Source organism: Lichenostomus cassidix, chromosome 20 (assembly GCF_008360975.1).
Source record: "Lichenostomus cassidix isolate B80296 chromosome 20, HeHo_3.0, whole genome shotgun sequence".
Classification (NCBI taxonomy): domain Eukaryota; kingdom Metazoa; phylum Chordata; class Aves; order Passeriformes; family Meliphagidae; genus Lichenostomus; species Lichenostomus cassidix.
This window is the reverse complement of record NC_139500.1, coordinates 10,632,991-10,653,269: the sequence shown is the minus strand read 5'-3', so window position 1 is coordinate 10,653,269 and position 20,279 is coordinate 10,632,991. Positions and strand designations below refer to the sequence as shown.

The following is a 20,279-nucleotide window of genomic DNA, read 5'->3' as shown; positions in this document are numbered from 1 at the left end:
GTTACAGTGACTCGGTGCATGCAGCCCATGCTCTCGGGCCCAGCACAAAGCAAACACTGTCCTTCCCGCTCTCCCTCAGATCCAGGACAGCCAGAGACACACAGTGTTTGCACTTTAATATAAACCATATCATATTTGCAATGACTTCAACATATACAAGGTAAAGCCTGATAAAAAAAAAAAAAAAACCAAACCCGAAGAGTTGTTCTAGCACAAGGTTCTCCACAGCATGAGCATCACACAACTTTTAGAAAGCCACCCCTTGTTTATCCCCTCTCCTCCCCACAGCAACAGCACAAAACAGCTTAAAAAAAACAAAAAGTGGGAAGTGACATTCAGTGGATACACCAGCATTTAAATTAAGGCAGAATAAATAACTGTTCCACATTTCCAGGTGAGTGCTGGAGCTGGAGCACAGCCAGCCCTTGCTGTGCACTGCCCCATGCTCAGCACAGTAGTGTTGGTGTGCCTCAGGCAAGTCAAGCACATGCTGTGAAAGCACCCACCACCCCAACCAGAGTTCAGCTATAAAATTATTTTTATTTTTCCAAGCAACTCAGCCTCTTTCCCCACCCATTTGATCCAGCATTTTCCTCCTATACATTGGCTCCTCTGTAGCAGGCTCATTGTTGCTTCAGTAGCACCCCAATCCTGGACCAGAGAGGTGATCCACTCACTTTGAGGAGGGACAGACTGGCATGAAAGGCCACAGTGCAGTTCAGGATTTATAGATCTGCAGCGGCCTTTGGATCAATAACTGATGAATAGTTTTTCCCTCAGCCCAGCTCAGTCCAAGATGGGTAGCTCAAGTGACAGAGTCCACTTAAAAGAAGGAAGCCACTGTTCATGGTGATGTGAAGAGTTTCCTTCTCTGTTGAGGGCTTGGGGAAAGGCATTGGACATAGCTGAGCACAGCTCCACAGAAAAAAAAGGTATTTAAAAAATGTGTCCAGTTACAGGGACATGGCTGTTGATGTGAACGATAGCACATACCTCAACCATAAATACAACCACAAAATGAGCACAATTCTGCCAAGCAGCACAAGACACTCAAGGGAAATTATAATCAGTGTCCCACTTCCCCTGTCAGGGAAGCATTCATTTAGGGAGAAAATCCACCAAAATCCAGCAAAATTAAAAGCTCTGTTCCATCCCAGCCCGTTAGTGTGTTAGTGCCAATTTCCTTAAACCATGAGCAAAGGACAGTACCAATCCTCCCAAAAGAAAAAAAAAAAAATGAAAAAACCCAAAAAAACCAAACAACCAAAAACCATAAGCCCCATTAATTTAAAATACGGCTTCACAGAGCCTTTGTAAAACTTAAATGTCCTCTTCAGTTGGTGCATAAGAAAATCCTAAAAATGCATCTGAGGCACTGGAGCTGCTGGCTGCTAGGTCAGGCGTGCGGGTGATGGAGGCAGAGATGGCTTCTTGGGTGAACTCAGGGTCGAAGTGTCGCAGATCTGCTGGACCAGCCTAAGCCAAGGAGCAGAGACACAATCACTGAGTGAGCAGACCCAAAACAGACAGTCCAACACAGCTGCTCTTCCAAAAGAGCCATCACCACTGCATCTGCAGGTCCCAACCCACACCTGAGAGCTGTCAGTGTGAGACATCTGGAGAGGATCCCTTTTGGACAACAGAATTACCCACTTACCACGTTGGGGTTGAATGGAGGGGTAATCCTCTTGTGATACAAATCATCCCAGTTTATTGGGCTGAAGAATACATGGTTCTTTATCTCAAGCTGCATGGAAAACAGGAGGGAAAAGTCAGTCTTGTGCCAGCCCTTCTTTTCCAGCACCTGCTCTCAGAGCTTTAAGTGGTTAAGATTTGAAGTTATCACATACCCATATCCACAAATCCTTGATACATGAGGGTCATGATCCAGGAATCCCTTGAAGGGAAATGACCCATCACACACTGGTGTTCTTAGATTGCCACCACCCCTTTCTTTCCCTTTGGAAATCCAAGTCAAGCCCATTTTCCCTTGTAGGAGGCTGAAGGGACAGACTGTGTGGGAAGCTTTCCCCAAGGCAGTGCTGTTATGAAAGAAATGCTCAGAATAGAAAGTTTTCCCATCCATCCTCCCTCACTCCTGATCATAGCAGAGGCCACCTACAAAGTCTGTTTTGGCACCCAGCCTCTTCTTCTGGTCCTTGTGGAGAAGTCCCTGGAGGATGTCACAAGCTGCCACAGTCTTGGTTCCTTGGATCTGTAGTGGCTTGTGCAGAATGTTGTCATACATCTGAGACACATCCCGGCTGTAAAAAGGAGGCTGATTTGAAAGAGAGGAGAAGCAGCCAGGTAAAGCATGAGCTACCAGAAGGAACCACACATTGCAGGTCAAAATGAGTCCTGCAGTGATTAAGTGAGGGAGATCTGCCACACCACTGTTCCAAAGGGTAGTAGTATAATTTGAACCAGATCATTAATTCAGGATTTTGTTGTCTATCATTACTCTGTGAAAACCAGACCAACCTCCCACCGCAACTTTTGAAAATAAAATTTCCACCAGGTAAAGCAAAGCAGCCCATTTCCAAACTTACCAGTCCAAAGAGCATTTCATAGAGGACAGCTCCTAGGCACCACCAGTCTACTGTCCTGTCATAGGGCTGCTTCTTTAGCACCTCAGGAGCCAGGTACTGGGAAGTCAGAAGGAAATATTTGAGCCAAATTACGAAGGAAGGGATTTGCCCTTCTAAGTCACAAACCTGGCTGCAGCTCAAGTTGAGCAAATGCATCAGAAAGCACACAGATATATTTCCTACCATTATCTAGTAAGCTTTCCACTTTCTTTGGAGCAATGGGGTTGAAAGACACCTAGCAAAGCCCTCAAAGTGTCCTTCCAGGCTACAGAAGGAGCTTCTCTTCCTAAAGAGAACTTGTACAAAGATCTGCCACACACCACAATTCAACCAGCAAACCTGTCTCACACTGACACAGCACACCTCTAAAAAGCTCCTATGGTTTTGTAAAAGCTGCCTTTTTAGTCTCAGTAAGTCTGTCCAAAGCAGCAAAACTACCAATAGGCACCACCAAGGAGCAACAGGCAAGAATGTGAGCAGTCTGTAGAACAGTCTCCCACAGAATTATCCCTCTGCACTGTCAGGCTCTGTCTAGAACAGGAAAACACCAACACACATCAAAGCTAGAAAACAAAGCTGAGACATTCCTGCTTGGTTCATGCTGTGCTGGTGCATAAGAGGCACCCCACTGAAAAAGGAGGGAAATTCCTGCCCACTTCTGCTGAGCTTGAGCACTGAGAGGTGTCTTGTTTACAGACCGTTTGTCAAGCTGTATGGAAAAGCAGCAGGACAGGTGCATTACTTAGGCTGAAGTGCTACCAAAATCCCCAGGCTCCGTAAAAAGCAGGGTAAAACAGCCTCCAAGAAGCCAAACTAGAAATAGGTTTTCACAAAACCCAGTCAGAGTGCATTGGAGAACAGGCATTTCCTCCCCCCCAAGCACTGTTCACATTCCAGAGGGGAGCCTGCTGCTCACCTCTGTGCAGGGCATTCTGCAGCTCCTGCATGCACCAAGGACACCCAGCAGAGCACAGCAAGGTCCTGTGCATGCCAGTACCAGCAGGCTCCTTGTTCTGCACCTCTGGGGTCTCAGAGCAGGCAAACATCCTGCTCACAGGCTCCCAGGGACAAGGTTGTCTTCACCTCTACAGCTATTTTCACAAGTCTGGCCATTTCCAAGTGCAGGAGCCCCTGCCCCAAGAGCTGATTTGAACTCCAAAATTGCTGTGCTGTTACAGGTAGAGCTGTCTCTGCTGGGGAATGAAGGCCTTATCTGAACTCCAGCTTTAGACTGACAACCTCAGAGCCAATAATTTTTTGAGATGCCACATAAACCCAAGACCCAGGACAACAAGTCTCTGCAGGTTTCCAGCCCCCAGGTCACAGCAAAGCACCAGCACATGCAGTACCTCAGGAGTGCCACAAAAAGTAGAAGTTGTCTCCTCTTGCTCCATTCCTTCTTTGCAGAGTCCAAAGTCTGTCAATACTATGTGTCCCTGAAGAAGAGAGAATATTCAGCGTTTCACTCTTCCTACAGAGGAGACAGGACTTCCAAGTGTTTGCCTATGCATTACATCTCATGGATTTTAGTTCCCCACTGCTCATCTGCCTCCCTTCACCCTCCCCTTAATGTTCATCCTGCAGTACAAGTACTGGAGCCTATAGAGCAAATAATGTCTAGATTTCTTCTTATTATTCTTTTTATTTGTCTACAGCTGGATAGCTATGCAGAGATCCAGCACTTCTGTGATTTTCTGCTGCTTTATCCCAGAGCTAGTTTATTAAGAGTCACACCAGAGTAGCAGCAGTGACCTGCTCTTCAGGCCAGGCCAAGTCTCAGCTCTTGGGCATGAACCAAAGGCCCCAAAACCATTCAGTTCTTCAGAGGGGAAGCCCACTTGCCCTTCCAGGATCTGAACAGAAGTGCAGTAGGGCAGACAGACAAAATCCATGCCATCATATGAGCTATAGTGCAAGCTCTGTCTGTGTCTATGTTGTTTTTAAAATCAGCAGGAAGGCAACCCAAGCTGTGAATTTACCTGGCAATCCAGGAGAATGTTCTCAGGTTTTAAATCCCTGCAAAGCATAAAATGCTGTTAGAGCAGATTTGGCCAGTTATTTAGAAAACATGGATCTGAAACAGCATTAGCTAAGAACAGGAGCTAACAAAGCCTCCCAATCCAGAGCACCAAGACCTTCCCAAATGTCAGATTTCCATCAATATACAAACATGCAAACACAGATAGACTGCTTCCACACAGGATCAAGTGTTAACCTCCATTTCCTTGCATAAATTGTTATTGAGAGATGATTTCTTACTTACTGAGCCAGGTTTATTTTATAATCTTTAAACTTAATACTCTCAGACTGATACTGGGAAGAGGAAAGAATGATTTATTGCCCATCAGACCCTCTTGCAGGATAAAGTGCCAGCAGCACAGTCTTGTCTGGGGTCAGAGATCCTTCAGCTACTCCAGTCCTGCATTTTTCACTTCCCCAGTGAATCCCTTTCCCTCCCAGCACTGCACCCCCTGGCTGGGCAGACTTGGTGCCCCTGCCCTCCCCTGCAGGACCTGTGCCTTACCTGTAGATGATGTTTAGAGAATGCAGGTACCCAATGGCACTGGCAACTTCTGCAGCGTAGAATCGAGCCCGGGGCTCACGGAAACAGCGCTCTCTTTGCAGGTGGAAGAAGAGCTACAGGAAGGTGAGAGGTTTGGTCATGTCTCTAAATAACTGAAGGCTATTTTGGAATAAGGTTGAAAGCCAGCTACATAAGTGGAAAGTGATTTGCAGCGAGTAGCAAAGGAACAGCATGAAATAACCCTAAGTCAAGTGAATTTAAGCAATACAAACAGCTTTCTGGAAATTGCTTCATTTGTCCTCCTCTTCATTCACAAAAATTAATAATTAATTCTCAAAAGCCCTGTCATCTGCTGACCTAGTTAAACTCCTTGCTTACTACAACCCACAGGCTGATTACAGTGGTAGTATGGCCATGAGAAGTGGTACATGCAGAGAGCTGAACTTGCCAGGATCCCCAACATGAGCTTGATTTGGGCAAGATATCCACCTTAACAATATCTCCCAGCCAGTTGCAGATAGGAGAGAAAGACAGCTGAAAAAAGTAAGCTTCTACAGGACAGAAAAAATCTAGAAAGTTGCAATGGCATCATCCCTAAGCACTAGATATGGACCCAGAGCTGGCCCATGAGTGGGTTTTCCTAAAGCTCACCAACACTAATATTTCCTATATTCTCCACAGGATTTTAGAATGCCCCAACTCTGCTTTTCTCAGCATCTTTACTTTGGGAATAATCTGACTCAGGTCATAGCCAGCAAGATCTTGACTCGATTTACAGGGGAGGTAATCCTGCCAGGTATTCCTGGCTGCTCCTTGCCAGCAGTCAAAACAACATCATCCCTCAACATCATTACCTTCTGACAAGAAACTGTTTTAAATAAAGCAGCGTGTTTGTTTTAATCCTCTTTGGTCCTTCACAAAGCCTGTAAGTGCACTCACCTCTCCTCCATTTACATAGTCAAGCACAAAGTAAAGCTTCTCTGAGGTCTGGAAGGAGTAGTGGAGTCCCACAAGGAAGGGGTGCTTGACATTTTTCAGGAGCACATTGCGCTCTGCCATGATGTGGTTTTGCTGTCAGAAAGCAGACAAAGCATTTCAGGCAAGGGTCCTTTCCAGCCTGCTGTAGGGACTTGCTGCTGTTTTTAAAGCAGGTGGAAGCTGGGAGCCCAAAAGGGTCCTTTCCAGCCCCAAAAAGACAACCACTCCCTCCTATCCAACCCAACTGATCTCTGTTTTTCTCCACATTCTCACAGCACAGAGAAATCCATGTTTAACATGAGAACTGCCTACAACCCCAGCTGCATTACCCAGAGAGCCCATACACTGACCACTACTTGCAGAAGTAGGCAAGGAGAGCAGACACACCTCCTTTTTCTTGAGGATGGTTTTCTTATGCAAGACTTTCACTGCATAAAAAGTCCCATCACACTTGCGTTTGGCCAGGAGAACCTGCAACAGAAGGTCTTGGTCACAACTTACAGTCTCGCCTTGGTCAATGTTTCCTTGTTAGCTCGACACACTTGTGAGGGATTCTACAACAGAGAACTGCTTCAGAGAGCCAGGTACAGGGTTTTAAAAGCCATGATCCAGTCCTCTGAATTTCCAGCACTCTCATTGCCAGAAAAAAACACGTGATATCTCCACTTACATCTCCTAGACACTGAATGGAAAATAGCTTTGGAGCATTTGGGAACAGTCCCATTTAAAGAGAATCCTGGCTTTCTCCAAGGTACAGATTTCTCTGGAGACCTTTTGCTGAACAAGTCTGAAACTTATTGTGTATTAAGCACTGCTCCTTACCATCACCACCCTGAGCATAAAGCATCTCACTCTTCAGTCCTTAGAGAGGTTACAGGACCTTAAAGTAAGAATGAACTATGACAACTCTCTCTCAGGTTTTGTTTAATCTTAGTCCCACTCAGGCAAGGTGCAAGCAAAGGACACAGCCACAAACTCCTTCAGCAACACATTTTCCTTCCAAGCTGCCTCTAAAGAGCTACAGCCCATCTGCACAAACCCACTTACTTTTCCAAAACTTCCTTTGCCAATAACCTTCAGGAAGTCAAAGTCTGTTGGCTTGGCACTGTTGGACAAGAATGAAATAAGTTAATGTTTCTGGGAGAGAAACATGCAACAGTAACACCACCAAAGCAGAGTTCCTGCTTGGAAAAACCGGTGTTTGTGAAAGGGATTAAAGGGCACTGGATGGGTGACCCTCGCTCCCAGCCAGCTTGGGATTCACACTGTGTCTGTCAGTGCACCCTGCAGAGCACCCATGAGCAGCCTCTGGGCTGAAGGGAGCAGCAGTGAAAGCCTGTGTAAGGAAAAAGTGATGTCTTTACAGGGGACACAGTTTATCCCTGTTTCTGGAGAAAGGTAGTCAGGAAGCCAGCAGTGATAAATGCAACTACCTCTCAAAAGAAAAGGGACAAGGGGCCACAGACATGGACAGGAGGGGATGATTGTGATAACAAATACCAGCTACAGCTTAGCTTGAAATCTGGTGCATTGGTGAGACACGTGGTGTTAAAGGCCAAGAAATGTAATTGTTTGACACCACCCTGTGAGACACAGGGACCATCTTAACCTCCTTGCCAGATCTCTTCACACTCCACACCCTACCTGGCTTTGCAGGGAGCTTACTTGGGGTTAGCAGAAGGTCCAAGGTTGATGTTGTCAGTTGGTGTTGATGGCTAGAGAATATAACAAGAATTTTAGTCACAAGAACCATGCTGCAAGTTGGGTTTTCCCCTCCTCGACACAACATCCGTCACACAGAGCCATGGATAAACATCCATCAGCAAGAGACACAGCGGATACTTTGGCAAACTTTTAAGTAATGTCTCCTTAGATGGCCTCATGCACACCCAGCACCACAGAACTGCAGCCTCCCTCTTCCCAAAGACAAGGGCATACATACACACATGCTCTTCCTGCTCCCCAGCAATCTGTCCCTCCCCAGACTGTGGGGACATTATGCCTTGTCCAAAAAGGCCTCTCTGCTGTTTTCCTCCACCCAGCATCACCCACAGGACAAGGCAGCAGTAGAATTCCCAGCAAGCTAGCACAGGCTCTCTCCTTGTTTTTCATTCAAAGGCACCAGCCCCCTTTTTCCCCAAAGGTGAGGATTTGCTGGTTCAGAGCCGTGATCTCACCTGGCTGCTTTTATCTGCACTCCGGGAACGATCCATTAAAAAAACAACTCGCTCAGCACTTGGGAGAAGAAGAGGAAGCCAGTGTTGAAAACAAAATCCAAGGAAGAAACAGTTTCACATTGTTAACTTTCCAGGGAGCAGTGCAGACCCCAATGTGTGTGCCCCATCCATCACAGGAAGGCTCAGCTGAGCAGTGCTGTCCCTAAAGGATGGGGATGTCCACGCTCTGGGGACAGTGTGTACTGACAGGAGATGAGGGAAAAGGGTTTCCTGGGTGCACGAGCATATTAAATACCACAGTTAGGCCTTGACTTGCGAGGGCAGAAACTGGCCAGGGCACCAGCATGTGAGGATAAGCACAGCCCCAGCAGCAGCACAGCACCAGGCCAGGTGAAGTCACAGCTCTCCTGGCCATGGCCAGACCCCTCTTGAGGCAGATGTAGCCCCCACCCCACTGCACAGGGATGCTGCAGCCCAATGAGTATCCCCACAGGGCAGCCAGGGTCCAGCTGGGTCCAACCACCATAGTCCATGGGGCTGTCAGCAGCCAGATGACACTCCCCAGGCCAGGTCAGAGCAGGGCAGCTCAGGGCTGTTGACATTGCAGGGAAGAGGAGCTGCCCTTGGCAGCCGGGGCAGGCTCGGTGAGCAGAGGCATTAAGGACCAGGGCTCTTGTTTGCCTGGTGCAGCTGTTGCTGGGGCTGGAGAAGCCAGACTTAAACATTTGATCCATCCTGCCTGAGCATCACTGGGGATAGGTGGGTACTGCCTCCTCAGGGATTCCTCCCTTTGATTTTAAGGGTTCCCCCATGCTCCTTGCAAAAGCCAGATTTAAGGAGATAACACAAAATAAACAGCTCTGTTCCCTTCTCCCCTGCTCCAGAGAGCTTTGACTCCCCCTCAGCCCCACCAGGGTCTTGTACACTGCATGAAGGCTCTCATCCCCACAGCCACCCTCTGCCCTACCCCTCCCAAAAAGGGGGCCCAAAGACCCCACCAGCCTCCCCACACCTCACCTGTGGGTGCTCCCACTCTCTGCCCCCACACACCACCAGGCACAGACCCCCAGCCATCCCCAGAAACCCGTCCTGTGCAGCCAGGCTGAGCATGGCAGGAGCCGGCGGGCAGCAGCAGATCCTGGCAGCTGTCCCCGGGAACTGCCCACATCTGCCCGGTGCCAGCCAGCTCCATCCACCGCCCAGCCAGCGCAGGGCTTATCGGGCTGAGCTGTTAAAGGGCTCCCAGCCCACGGGGAGCATTTCATACTCACTACGAGCAGAGCCTGGAGCTGGAGGCCTTGATGGTTTGTTCTATCCTCTCCCGGCCGTGCTTGATGAGTTCTGTGAGCAAAGTTGGAGCACCGAAGCCGATTAGCTGGCAGCGTGATCACAAGTGCACAGAGGCACATTTGTTCTTCACTGACCTTGCTCTTCTCTCCACAGCCGCCCTCCTCCCCCTTCCACTCACATACCAAAATAACCAGGAAATTATAGGAACCAGGACATCTTCCCTCCCAGCCTCACCAGGAGCCCTCAATAGCTCACAGGACAGGGATAAGTGCCACAAAACAGACAACCTCTCTGCTGGCCAAAGGGACTCGAGCTAAAGCACCACTGTCAAGCCTTCCTGAGTCACCCCTGTGTCCCCAGGGGGGACAAGGAGAGTGCTTACAAGGACGAGGTTGTACTGGGATACGTCACACACTTGGCACATCCACTGTCCCTTTCATTGAGGACTCTGCGAGTAATTAGGGACATGAATGAAACCTTTCAGGGCCTGCAGGAGGTAAGCCAGCACACACACATCACAGGAGGGACTTGCCCAAGGACACATAGCCAGTGCCAGAAGCTGGGATTCCCACCATGGAGCATCCCTGCTGCTCAGCCATGCAGGCTGTTGCCACCACTCATCACCATCATCACCTTCACAGAGAGGTGGCCCTAAGCCTGCTCTCTGTGGCTGCACAGGCTGAGCCAGAGGGAAGCCCAAGAAGTGCAACCCATATGGAGGAGTTCCTTGTTTTGCTTAGGAGTAGATGGCAAAATTATTTCAAGGCTCAGTTTTACTCCTCAGTTCTGGCACTGAAGGGAAAGAATCAAAACTTTCACAGAAACATGCACTGCCTTCTCCATCTAAAAAGAAGGGGCTTTATAGAGATGAACAAGTTTTCATCCTGGAATAGCACTTCTACCAACCAAGGAATGGACAGCACCATCTCCCTGGGCAAGGAGTCTGTAGGACAAATTTTGAGGCAAACAAGCCCATAACAGAGCCCTTCCTACATGGATATTTGGATCTGCCAGGCAGAGGAACCTGTGAGCTCCTGGGAGCCACTGAACTGCCCCACCTGCAGGTCTGGGATCTGGGTGCAGCTCTGATGAGCAGCCAAAAAAAATAAGCTGTGGGTTTAGAGTGTCTGAACAGATAAGAAAGGGAAAGCAGACATTTAAAGCAAAACCCACAAACCATGCAGTAGGAGAACTTACAACACCAGGCTGGTCCGAGCCCCTGGCCTTGTTGGTACATTGCCCTGCAGCAGGTCCAGGATCCTGTCCCATCTGGCACCCACCAGCAGAGACAGCACACAGGCAGCACCCAGACAGATCAAACCCCATCTCCTCCCACTGGGCATAGTCCTTCCTTCCCTGACAGCCTGGCTCTCCCTGACTCACTGAGGTCTGCTGAAGGTCATCCAACACCTGCCTCGGGGCTGTGTCTGTCCCACAGGCTGCCAGACATCATGGCCACAGCAGAGGGACATCAGTGCTGCTGTCTCAGAGCAGCCAACACTCACTGAAGGCTCAGGGCCAGGGAGAAGGTTGGCACAGGGGTGCCCAGGGCACACAGGAGTGTGTGGACAAACCCCAGGCTGCACACAGCAGCAGGAGGTAGAGGAGTGAAGGTTCCACCCCTGCTCAGGAGCCTTTTGCCAGAGCAACACAACCCAGCACCTCACTCCTGCTCCCTGCCTGCAGCTCCACCAGGTCATACAGCCCATTTCCTCCAAACCTGAACCCCCACAAGCTTGGGTTTGGCCCCAGGGTCAGCTTGCTGCCACTGTTCCTCACCCAGAGTTGGGGGAAAATAATGATTCAGGCACAGATGGAGACATCACAGCTTGGGCATCTTGGAGAACACTTGGGCAAGCCAAGGAAACACATCCATCTGCCTTGGAGGTATTTACTAGCAGCACAGGATGCAGGACAAGCTCCTGACATGCTCCAAGGGGCTTGGACAAGCCTGTTTTAGCATCCTGCAGCTAGGCAGGAGCCCCTTCCAGGCTGGCAGCCCCTTCATGCTTCCTTCCACCAGCCCTGTTCTGCTCCACTGCCTCTTTCTGGAAGTGAAGCCACTCAACAAGTCCCTGCTGACCAAGAGCAGCATTTTCCAGCAAAGCTTTTTCATTAAAGGGACTTGTTCTGAGGTTAAAGTCTCTGGCACTGGAATACCATATGCATTTTCAGGATATGTATATCCCCATCCTATATCACCTTCTATGCAATTTCAGAGCCACCTTGCCCAGCCCAAGTCCTCTTTCAAACCCAGGGTAGTTTGTGGTTTAAATCTCACAAGCAGTCAAGCAAGCTTTTCCTTATCACTAACAAACCCGACTCCCCCTAAAGCAGAAAGATTTCCTGAGCGCACACACTGAACAACAGAACCAGAAATAGGTCACGAAAATACGTTGGAATCCTTGGTTATCCATGCCCGGCTGCATTCCTCCTTGTGCCTGCTGGTGCAGCAGGGACGCTCCAGGCACAGCCAGGGCCACAGAGAGCATCGGCAAGCAGGTCTAGGAGTTACCCAGCGCAGTGTGACTATCACACATCAGCAACACAAACCCCCGCAGCCCACTCTCCCCTCCTCAAAGATCATTTCACCCCAACTCCCGGCCAGAGGCACCCCCCAGGCAGGAAGTCCCCGCTCACACAACAGCAAGCTGCTACTTACAAGTTGGAGCAGTTCCTGCAGCTAAATCTCCCCCCACCACACATCCCTCAGTAACATACGTTTGCTTCCCAGCACAGCACGAGCAGCTCCCTGTTCCTCGCACGGTTCTGCCAGTGGTGACCCACATTCCCATGCTAGCCCAGCGTTATTTGCTACAAACACATTACTAATGCAACGCGTACCTTGCACGGAGACACAACCTCATAGACTCGTCATCCGCCGGCTGCCTCCCACCCTCCTCCCTGATGTCACCGCTCTCGGCAGCCTTCCCTACCTAACCTACATTGCAAACCCCTCCGAGCCAGTGCCTCGTCCTCTCCCGCTCTGGGAAGGGCTGCCTGCCAGCGTGGAGAGGCCTGGCGGGGCTGGCTCTGGGACAGCAGGTGATGGTTTGGAGGAAGCAGAGAGTTTGGAGGGGCAGGGTTGAGAGAGGGGCACCTAAGGCAGCCCCCAGCTTTCACCCGGCTTTTTGCTCGCAGCTTCAGGGGGAGACGCCCCAGATTCAGCTCAGAGAAGAGCACAGAGGGAAGCAGGATTCCTGCAAACACGTGCTTTTACTGAGGAAAGGAAAAAAGGCTCAAGTTTTCCCCTGCTGCAGATCTAAGGGATAGCTGCAAGCCAGAACTGAACTTCACTTTCATTCCCATTGAGATGCTACAGCAAGTCCAGAAAGAGGTTAGGAAAGACTTTAAAGCACTTCTGCACTTGGGGAAGCTTTCTTAGCCACCCTCTGGAGAGCTCCTGACTTGTCCAATTTTCTCTTGCAGATCTTTTTCCCAACACCCCAGGGACACTGCAAACCAGAGCAGGAGCCCTGCCAAGCAGCCCTGGCTCAGGGCAAGCTGGAGCCCACTCACAGCAAATCCTCCAAATTTCAGAGAAAAGCTTCATGCAGGACTTAAAGAAAACAGCAGGTGGCTAAAGCTGGAGGCACTTTGCAAAAAAAGAATTCCGTGAAAGCAAGGCATCGTGCATACCTGGGAGCACATCTCCCGGAGGCTGAGTCCTGAGGCATGGGAAGCAGTCCACAACCACTGAGCACAGAGACCTCTCATTCCCCACACTTCCCATCCTTGCACCAGCCCACCCTGTCAGGCCAGGAGCCCAAGACTTGTTCCTAAAACCCTGAGGGGAACAGCTTTGTTTCCTGCAGCAGTTCATTTAGCCCCTGAACACAGCTACCCTCAGCTCCTCAAGGTGATCATGTCACTACTACTGTCTCACTGCAGCACTTTAAAGAGAGCAGGAAAAGCTGACCAGCTGCAAAAGATGAAGAGACACCTGCTAGCTATACCCAAGGAGTGAGAATTTAGGTGGGAGGGATAGTTTTGGGTGGGGAGGAAGGGCTGCAGGTGGTGGGTAGGAGCAAATTACAGCCTAGCAGGCAGCTCAGGTGTTCTGAGCAATTTTTTACTACAAGTCAGCTGGAAATTTGTCCACTGTCCAGTGGTTTGGAGGAAGGTTAAAACTGGCATTTGGTTCAGGTTAAACCCAAACGAAGCTGCTTTTTCCAGTGTCCTCCGGGACCCTGAAGGGCTGCAGTCAGGTCAGCCAGGCTGGTGCTTTGCAGCACTATGAACTGCAAATATAAACACATGGGGAGCATGGTGATTTGAGAGACCAGAGAGTGAGCTCTGAGCAAAAGCAGAGCTGGGAGAAGGGCTGGTGTCTTCTCTCTCTTCATTAAAAATAAAGCGGTTGCTTTTTGCTTCCATTGTAGTTTCCTATAAAATCTTCCTGTGTGCAGCTGCAGCAGCAGGAGAGCAGTTTGTAAAACAATTTCAGTGGTAGGTGCAAGGAGGGAAAGGCCAGGGTGTGGGCAGCATTCCCTGTGGGAATCAGAAAGGCTGGACACTGTGGGATGGGTTCCTCACCCCAGAATGCACATACCAGGGGGAGATCATCTGGGACATCTGATGTGCTTGTTGCCATGTGTAACGAGGAGGGGGTACAGCATTTTGATTGAAATATTGCCTTCTCTCTGGTCAAAACCTGATTATTTTTCTCAGCCAATATTCTCAAGCTTTCAGCATTAACATCTTTTAAGAATATCCCTTAATATGTTTTTCTTTTCTCCAACTTTGCCTCCACTTGTATTTGAAATGGTCAGATTTCAGAATACTTTCATCAGTTAACATTTTCTAGTCAGTGACTTCTTTTGTTTCTTTAATGAAAATCTTGGTGTTATCAATAAAATCTACTTGATTTTAATTTCCAGGGAAAAAGGCATCTTTAATTAAAAACCCACTTTCTATCCAAAGAAGAAGCAGAAGGACCCTGTAAGGAAAAGTTTTCACAACTAAAGTGCATAAAAAAGCCTAACCTGATGACAGATACTGACAGGCAAAGTGATGTTGGGTCAGTTTTGTTCATCCTACCCCCTCTGTGAGGGTCACACTCCAGGGTTGGGTGTCACTCAGGGCCAGGTGTGCCATGCAAAGGTGCCACCTCCCCTTGCACACTAACACCTCCTGAGCCCCTGTGAGTGTCCCACAGGAATCAAGCTCCCTGCAGCCCTTGCTGGGCAGGGTGAGTCCAGCTGGAGCACACCAGGAAGGCTCTACAACCCAACACTATTGGGAAACCTCCCAGGGGAATCCTTCTCTATGCCCTCACCATCCCCAGGGCTAAGGGACACTATTCCAGCCAGCAGCATTACCCTTCGTCTTGCCCAGGGCAGTGGAGGAGGGCTCCATGCAGGCCACGAACATAAGCCAGTTGAAATAATCTCCTCTCCTTCCAGCTGGAGCAGGAATTCAGCTGCCAGCTCCGGGTGTCCTCGGGAAGCAGAGCACGCAGATGTCCCTCTGTCTGCAAAGGTGAAGGGCACAGGAGTTAGAGCAGAAACAAGTCCTTGGGCAGAAACAAGCCAGGCACAGCTCTGGGACACTGGGACAGCTCCTGACTCTCATTGGGCAGCACCCACCCAGAATTCAGTCTGGTGGAGACCATCGGGGTGCTCTGCCTTCCCCCCAGTGACAAAGTGCTTTGGGACTGGCAGACAGAGGGAATGGAAGAGAGCTGAGTGGTTTGGTTTCTGTACCGCAGAAGAAATTTACCCAAAAACTGTTCAATTCATGTATTTCTGCTCTTGGGAAAGGGTTTTGGGTTTGGATGATTTGAGGAGCTGAATCCCAGTTGGCCCTACCTGTACCCACAGTGACTTCCCTAACACTGCTGGCTGCTTGGCACAGGAGAAAACATTCCCTGGAAGCACAGGGACACAGTAAGTCCCACCAGCAAATTCCACCAGTAAACCTCCAGTGTAGAGCAACTGGAGGCTCAACATCAGCCATCACCGGATGCTGGGGCAGCTGCAAAGGGCTTTGCCTGGGGAGCTCTGTGGCTGTGCCCAGAGAGGTGACCAGGGTGAGCAGTTGGCACCATGATGACATGAGTGGGACAGGTAGGTGTGAGCAGGGTTACCCTCCAGCCCTCCCTGCGTGTAAGAGGTGAGACTTTGCCCTTGCCCTGTCCTGTGTGCCCCCAGCCATCACCCCCTGCAGCAGCTCTTGTCCCTCACCCCCCATTGCCTGTGCCCATGGCAGGACACATTAGTGCCACACTGAGGGGACTTCTGAGTGTGGGAGCAGCTGCAGGGCACACGCAGCACACAGGCACGTGTCCCTGCAGGTGCCACCAGCGTCACCTTGCCCCCTTACACCAGCACTGGCCTTGGCCCATTCCCTTGCCCAGCAGTCACACACTCCTACACAAAATTAAACAATTCTGGTGAAGCTGGAGAGCTGCTGATGTCAGGGCTGGTCTTCTGTGCCTGGCTGCTGTCTGCCTGCTCTCCAGGGAATGCTTCTGTGCCAGGAAAACCTCTGGCTGGACCTGGGTTCAGAGGTGAGGAGCAGCTCTCAGGCAGATTAACCCCTTCTGCTGCCTGGACCTGGCCACGCCATGGGGGGAGCAAACCATGGCCACAGAGAGGGAATTTTTTCAGTTGCACTGGCACAGCCCAGAACTTCCAGGCATTGCCTGTACTTGGAGACATTTTCTTTTCCCCCAAGGGAGGAAAGTTGCTTTCACTTTCCCAAACCCTGTAAGGGGTCAATGGCTGCATGGTCCTTCTGTGGCTGAGTTGGGTCCCTCCAGGCAGGGCCATCCCAGGGAAGCCACATGTGCAGCTTCTCCAGGACAGGACATATCCAGCAGACAAAAGGTCCAGCCCATTGTCTCTACGCACAGATGTACCCTGTCTCTCTCCCTCTTATAGTACTTTATGTGCTCTTTTACAGGGAAAGATAATCCTAATCTCCCTATCTAGTAATATCCATAACCATAATCATAAAAGTATCACTGAAGTGGAAACACGTAGTCCTGGGCAATTGGAATTGCAGGGAAGGTCCAGATAAGGCTAAAACAAATACTTCTCTAGAGAGCACGAAGCAAGAGTCTGTGGATCTGCAGTGAAAGGTGACCTAAAATGTTTGGCTACTCAGTTATCTCTGCTGGGTAAGGGCTAAGACAGAATAGGATAGGGTGGAAGAGGATAGGATGTTCCTTAATACCTCAGAGGCTGGTTTTTTTTTCATTTTAGGGGGATTCATGAAAGCCTGAATAGATTATTAGTGGCCACTGCAGCTCTTTAAAATACTTCTTTTTTTTTCCCCTCTCGACATTTTTCTTTCAGCTTCAAAAAACCAGGGCTCTCCCTGAGGCTTTGCCTTTGATTTTGCCAAGGAATCCCACAGATGTGCAGGGATGTTTCCCCATGTTTTGGAGAAAGAAGACAAGAGGAGACCATTGTGGATGAGGTTTTTATTCCAAAGGACAGCTAAAGTGGGTTTGAGCAACTCTTGCAACTTTTTGTGCCTCTTATTCTGTAAATATGAATGTGGCAGAATATTATTGATCTCTTGTAAAACCTTTACATATTCTGAGGAATTAATTACTGAGGTTTTTATTGCCATTAAATTAATTGGCTGGGACTTTTTTTTTTTTTTTGCTCCCGAGTGCTTTTCAAGTGTAGGCACAGTGTCAGTGAATAAATAACACGCAATTGGAAGCAGCCTGACTGTAAGTGGCCCTTCCTGGCCAGCCTTGTCCTTGGGGAAAGCTCAACTCTCCTGCTTGCTGCCCCCTGCTCTCCTTCCCAGCAGCACTTCAGCACATTACAGCCTGTGCTTTAGAGCCTTTAAAAAACAAAAAAACAAAACAAAACAAAAAACCACAAACCAGAAACAACCAAAAAACCAGCCACAAAAAGAAAACCCACAAATTCCCAAACCTAATTTTTCATGTGAACCCCTCTTTTCCCCTGTGGCACAGGTCAGTGTGACACAGAGCTGCCACCCCTAGCTCAAGCCCCCAGTGTGACCAGCCTGGTGGGGACAAGGGCAGAGGGGCAGTTTCCTGGCTGGACTGAGCAGGGTTTAGCAGCTCAGAGACAGCTCTGAGAGCTGCACTGCCCAAACCCAGGCCTCCCTGCTGGCACAACACTGGGTTTGTCAGGAAAGCTTGTGGGTTCAGTGTCCCTGGGAATGCCTCCCCTCTGTCTGCTCCATCCCTGAGAGCTGCCAGCTCTCCATGGCATGGGATATATGTTTTCACCATATATCCATGAGCAAATCCATGAGCAACTGGTGCTGGCACAGCCAGAGATTGTCTCCAGCAGAGTTATATATACTGGGTCTGGTGGGCAGCCTGGTCCAAGCTGGGCTCAAGGCATTGCCAGGACCTGTGAGCCCCTGTGAAAGAGCAGCAGAGCTGTGCTGAGACCTGCCAAGCCCAGCTCTGTTCCCCTGTTCCCCTACTCTGAAACTGAGAGATAGAACCTCTGGCCTGCTGGTGAGGGGTTTGGGAATGCCCTGTTGGAAGGCTGCTGGACACAGATCCCCTGAGCTTGGCCAGGCCCAGCCCCAGAGACTCTCACAGCCAACAAAACCTGAAATCTCTGGTGTAAACTTCACCCTTCTGGTGCTGGCTGCAAATCCCAAGGCTCCTTTCCATGTGCAGGTGGCCCAGGGATAAACACAGTCAGTGTCTGCTGATCTGCCAGCCCCAGAAATTACCCAGATCAGCCCCACGAGAGCTCACCCAGGTGAGCTGATGTGGGGCTGCAGGGGCAAGCAGGGTGATGAAAGTTCCTTTGATGGAAGTTTTCTGGGGGAGGCAGAGCTAATGCCAGAAATCTTCTTGAATAGCTTGCAGGGGGAGCAAGGAGGCTGCTCATCTCCTCTCTGCTCTTCTCCAAAGCTGGGAAACAACCCCACTGCTGGAACTCAACCCCCATCCACTTCCAGCTGCTGGCCCTGGGGAGCAGCTGTTCCCTGGCAGCAAGGGCTGAGTCCTTCACAAACCCCTCTGCTGCTCTCAAAGGGCTTCAGGAACCCATTAAAAGAAGGAAAAGTCTCGATCATCTCAGAGAAAGCAAATGGTCATTACCTGCAGACAGTGAGGTGCAGGGAGTGGGGCTCCTGGGATCCGGCAGGGCTGGCGGGCACTGCCACACTGGCGCTGTGGGAAGCAGCTTGTCCTGCTCTCCCTCCCGTTGTTTTTATTTTGGCAATGCAGTCTGAAGGTCGAAGGAAAGGTCCAAAGGAGTGGCTTGTGGCAGGCAGTAAATTATTACCCTGGACCTCTCTCCGAGGGGACCAAGGCACAGGGAGCTGGGGTGGGAGAGGAAAATCCCTCCTTGGGGGGATTAGAGGGCAGCTCGCTGGCAGGGAAGTGCAAAGGGTCAGAACAAAGTGCTCTGTTTGCCGGAGGCTGTGCCGGGTCACATGCCGGGTCCCAGCAGGGGTAATGAAGCATGGGTCACCTCCCAAACGCGGCAAGACCTCCTGGCTGTGGACACGACCTCTTGCCAATCCACCAGCAATCCGTGGAGCTTGCCAGACAGGAAGGAGCTGGGTGAGGGGAAGCCTTGTCCTCTGGTAGTACTGAGGAGCAAGAGATCCAGAGACTTTTATATGTTTGTCCTACAGCCTCCCTTCTGCCTCCTGTGTGGCTCCACACTCCCCATCCTGGGCTCATATGGAGGAACAACCACCTGAGCAGCCAAGAAGGACCAAGACCTGTAGGCACATCAGAACTTAGCCCAGAGAGCACTCTTGGAGCCAAAATCTACTGCCCTGCATGCCCCCCACAATTGCTCCATTCATCTCCCTCCCCTTCTGCAGGAGCCCAGCACCAGTGGTCAGCACATCCCTGGGTGGAAGCCCAAACTAGAGTCTGATAGTTGAGTGTGTTGGTGGAGTCACTGGTGGAGCCTCCAGCTCCTCACCTGAAACACAAACTCCAAAGATGTGCAAAATCAGTTGATGGAGAGCATTGGTGCCACCATCAAAATAAGCATTTTCTGAAAGAGCCTGGAATTTGTGATAGGGAGCATCCAAACTTCACGAGGCCAAGATGCCCAGCTGCCACCACAGCCAAGGTGACTGGCTCCATGTGTGTGGGGAGAAGGCAGAGCCATACCTGTCCTCTGCACACAGGGAGCAGTGGGCTCAGCTCCCATCAACAGGGTGGCATGATTTTATGGATGCATGAGAGCAACAGAGATTTGGTATTACCCTCATGCCTCAGGAAACGAGCCCAAATAGAGGTCCCTATTGTGTTTGAGGAACTGTAAAGACAGAGGGAGAAATAAATTCGTTCCCTGGTGGTGCAGAGAGAGCCTTTGTTTGTCTGGTTTTCAGAGTGAGAAGGTTTAGAGGATTGTTGCAGCACATGACCAGAAGCTACGAAGCTGCAGACAAAAGCCATTTGGAACAGAGATCAGATTTTGCCATTGCGCTGGCTTTTCAGAAGATTTCTGCTTTGTTCAAGTTAAACCTGCTGCTATTTCGGGGGTTATTTTCCTCACTGCCGCATCCCTTGCTGTAAGGGCTGCACATGTCCCACAGCCCTGGGCTCACAAATCCCTTCACCAGCACCAGCACAGCATCAAAATGTCTGCTGCGACGGCCCGGGGGGGCTGCCCGTGTTCCAAGCCCAAGTCACAAGTGTTGCACCGACAGCCACGTTCGCTCCAGCCACGGACAAGTTTGGAGGACAAAGCCCCGGCTTATCGCTGGGCTCGCAGAGCAGGCTCGTTTCGCAAGCTGCTC

At 50.1% G+C, this 20,279-nt stretch overlaps 1 protein-coding gene across 2 annotated transcripts; it reads right to left on the bottom strand.

Moving 5' to 3' along the window:
• Positions 1 to 99: 99 nt before the first annotated feature.
• On the bottom strand, positions 100 to 18,872 carry SGK2 (serum/glucocorticoid regulated kinase 2). 2 transcript variants are annotated; one of them, XM_085079281.1, is made up of 15 exons: positions 18,613 to 18,872; positions 14,879 to 15,030; positions 9,539 to 9,608; positions 8,268 to 8,325; positions 7,756 to 7,805; positions 7,138 to 7,195; positions 6,478 to 6,561; positions 6,052 to 6,183; positions 5,113 to 5,225; positions 4,568 to 4,604; positions 3,938 to 4,024; positions 2,550 to 2,645; positions 2,123 to 2,278; positions 1,658 to 1,747; positions 100 to 1,476 (listed from the first exon to the last, which is right to left on the bottom strand). In XM_085079281.1, exons 2-15 carry the CDS (start codon positions 14,928 to 14,930, stop codon positions 1,321 to 1,323), a joined length of 1,239 nt encoding a protein of 412 aa, XP_084935407.1. In that variant the 5' UTR covers positions 14,931 to 15,030; positions 18,613 to 18,872; the 3' UTR covers positions 100 to 1,320. The 2 variants fall into 2 exon arrangements, with proteins under 2 accessions (XP_084935407.1, XP_084935406.1); XM_085079280.1 differs by lacking the exons at positions 14,879 to 15,030; positions 18,613 to 18,872 and adding an exon at positions 13,197 to 13,736.
• Positions 18,873 to 20,279: the final 1,407 nt, after the last annotated feature.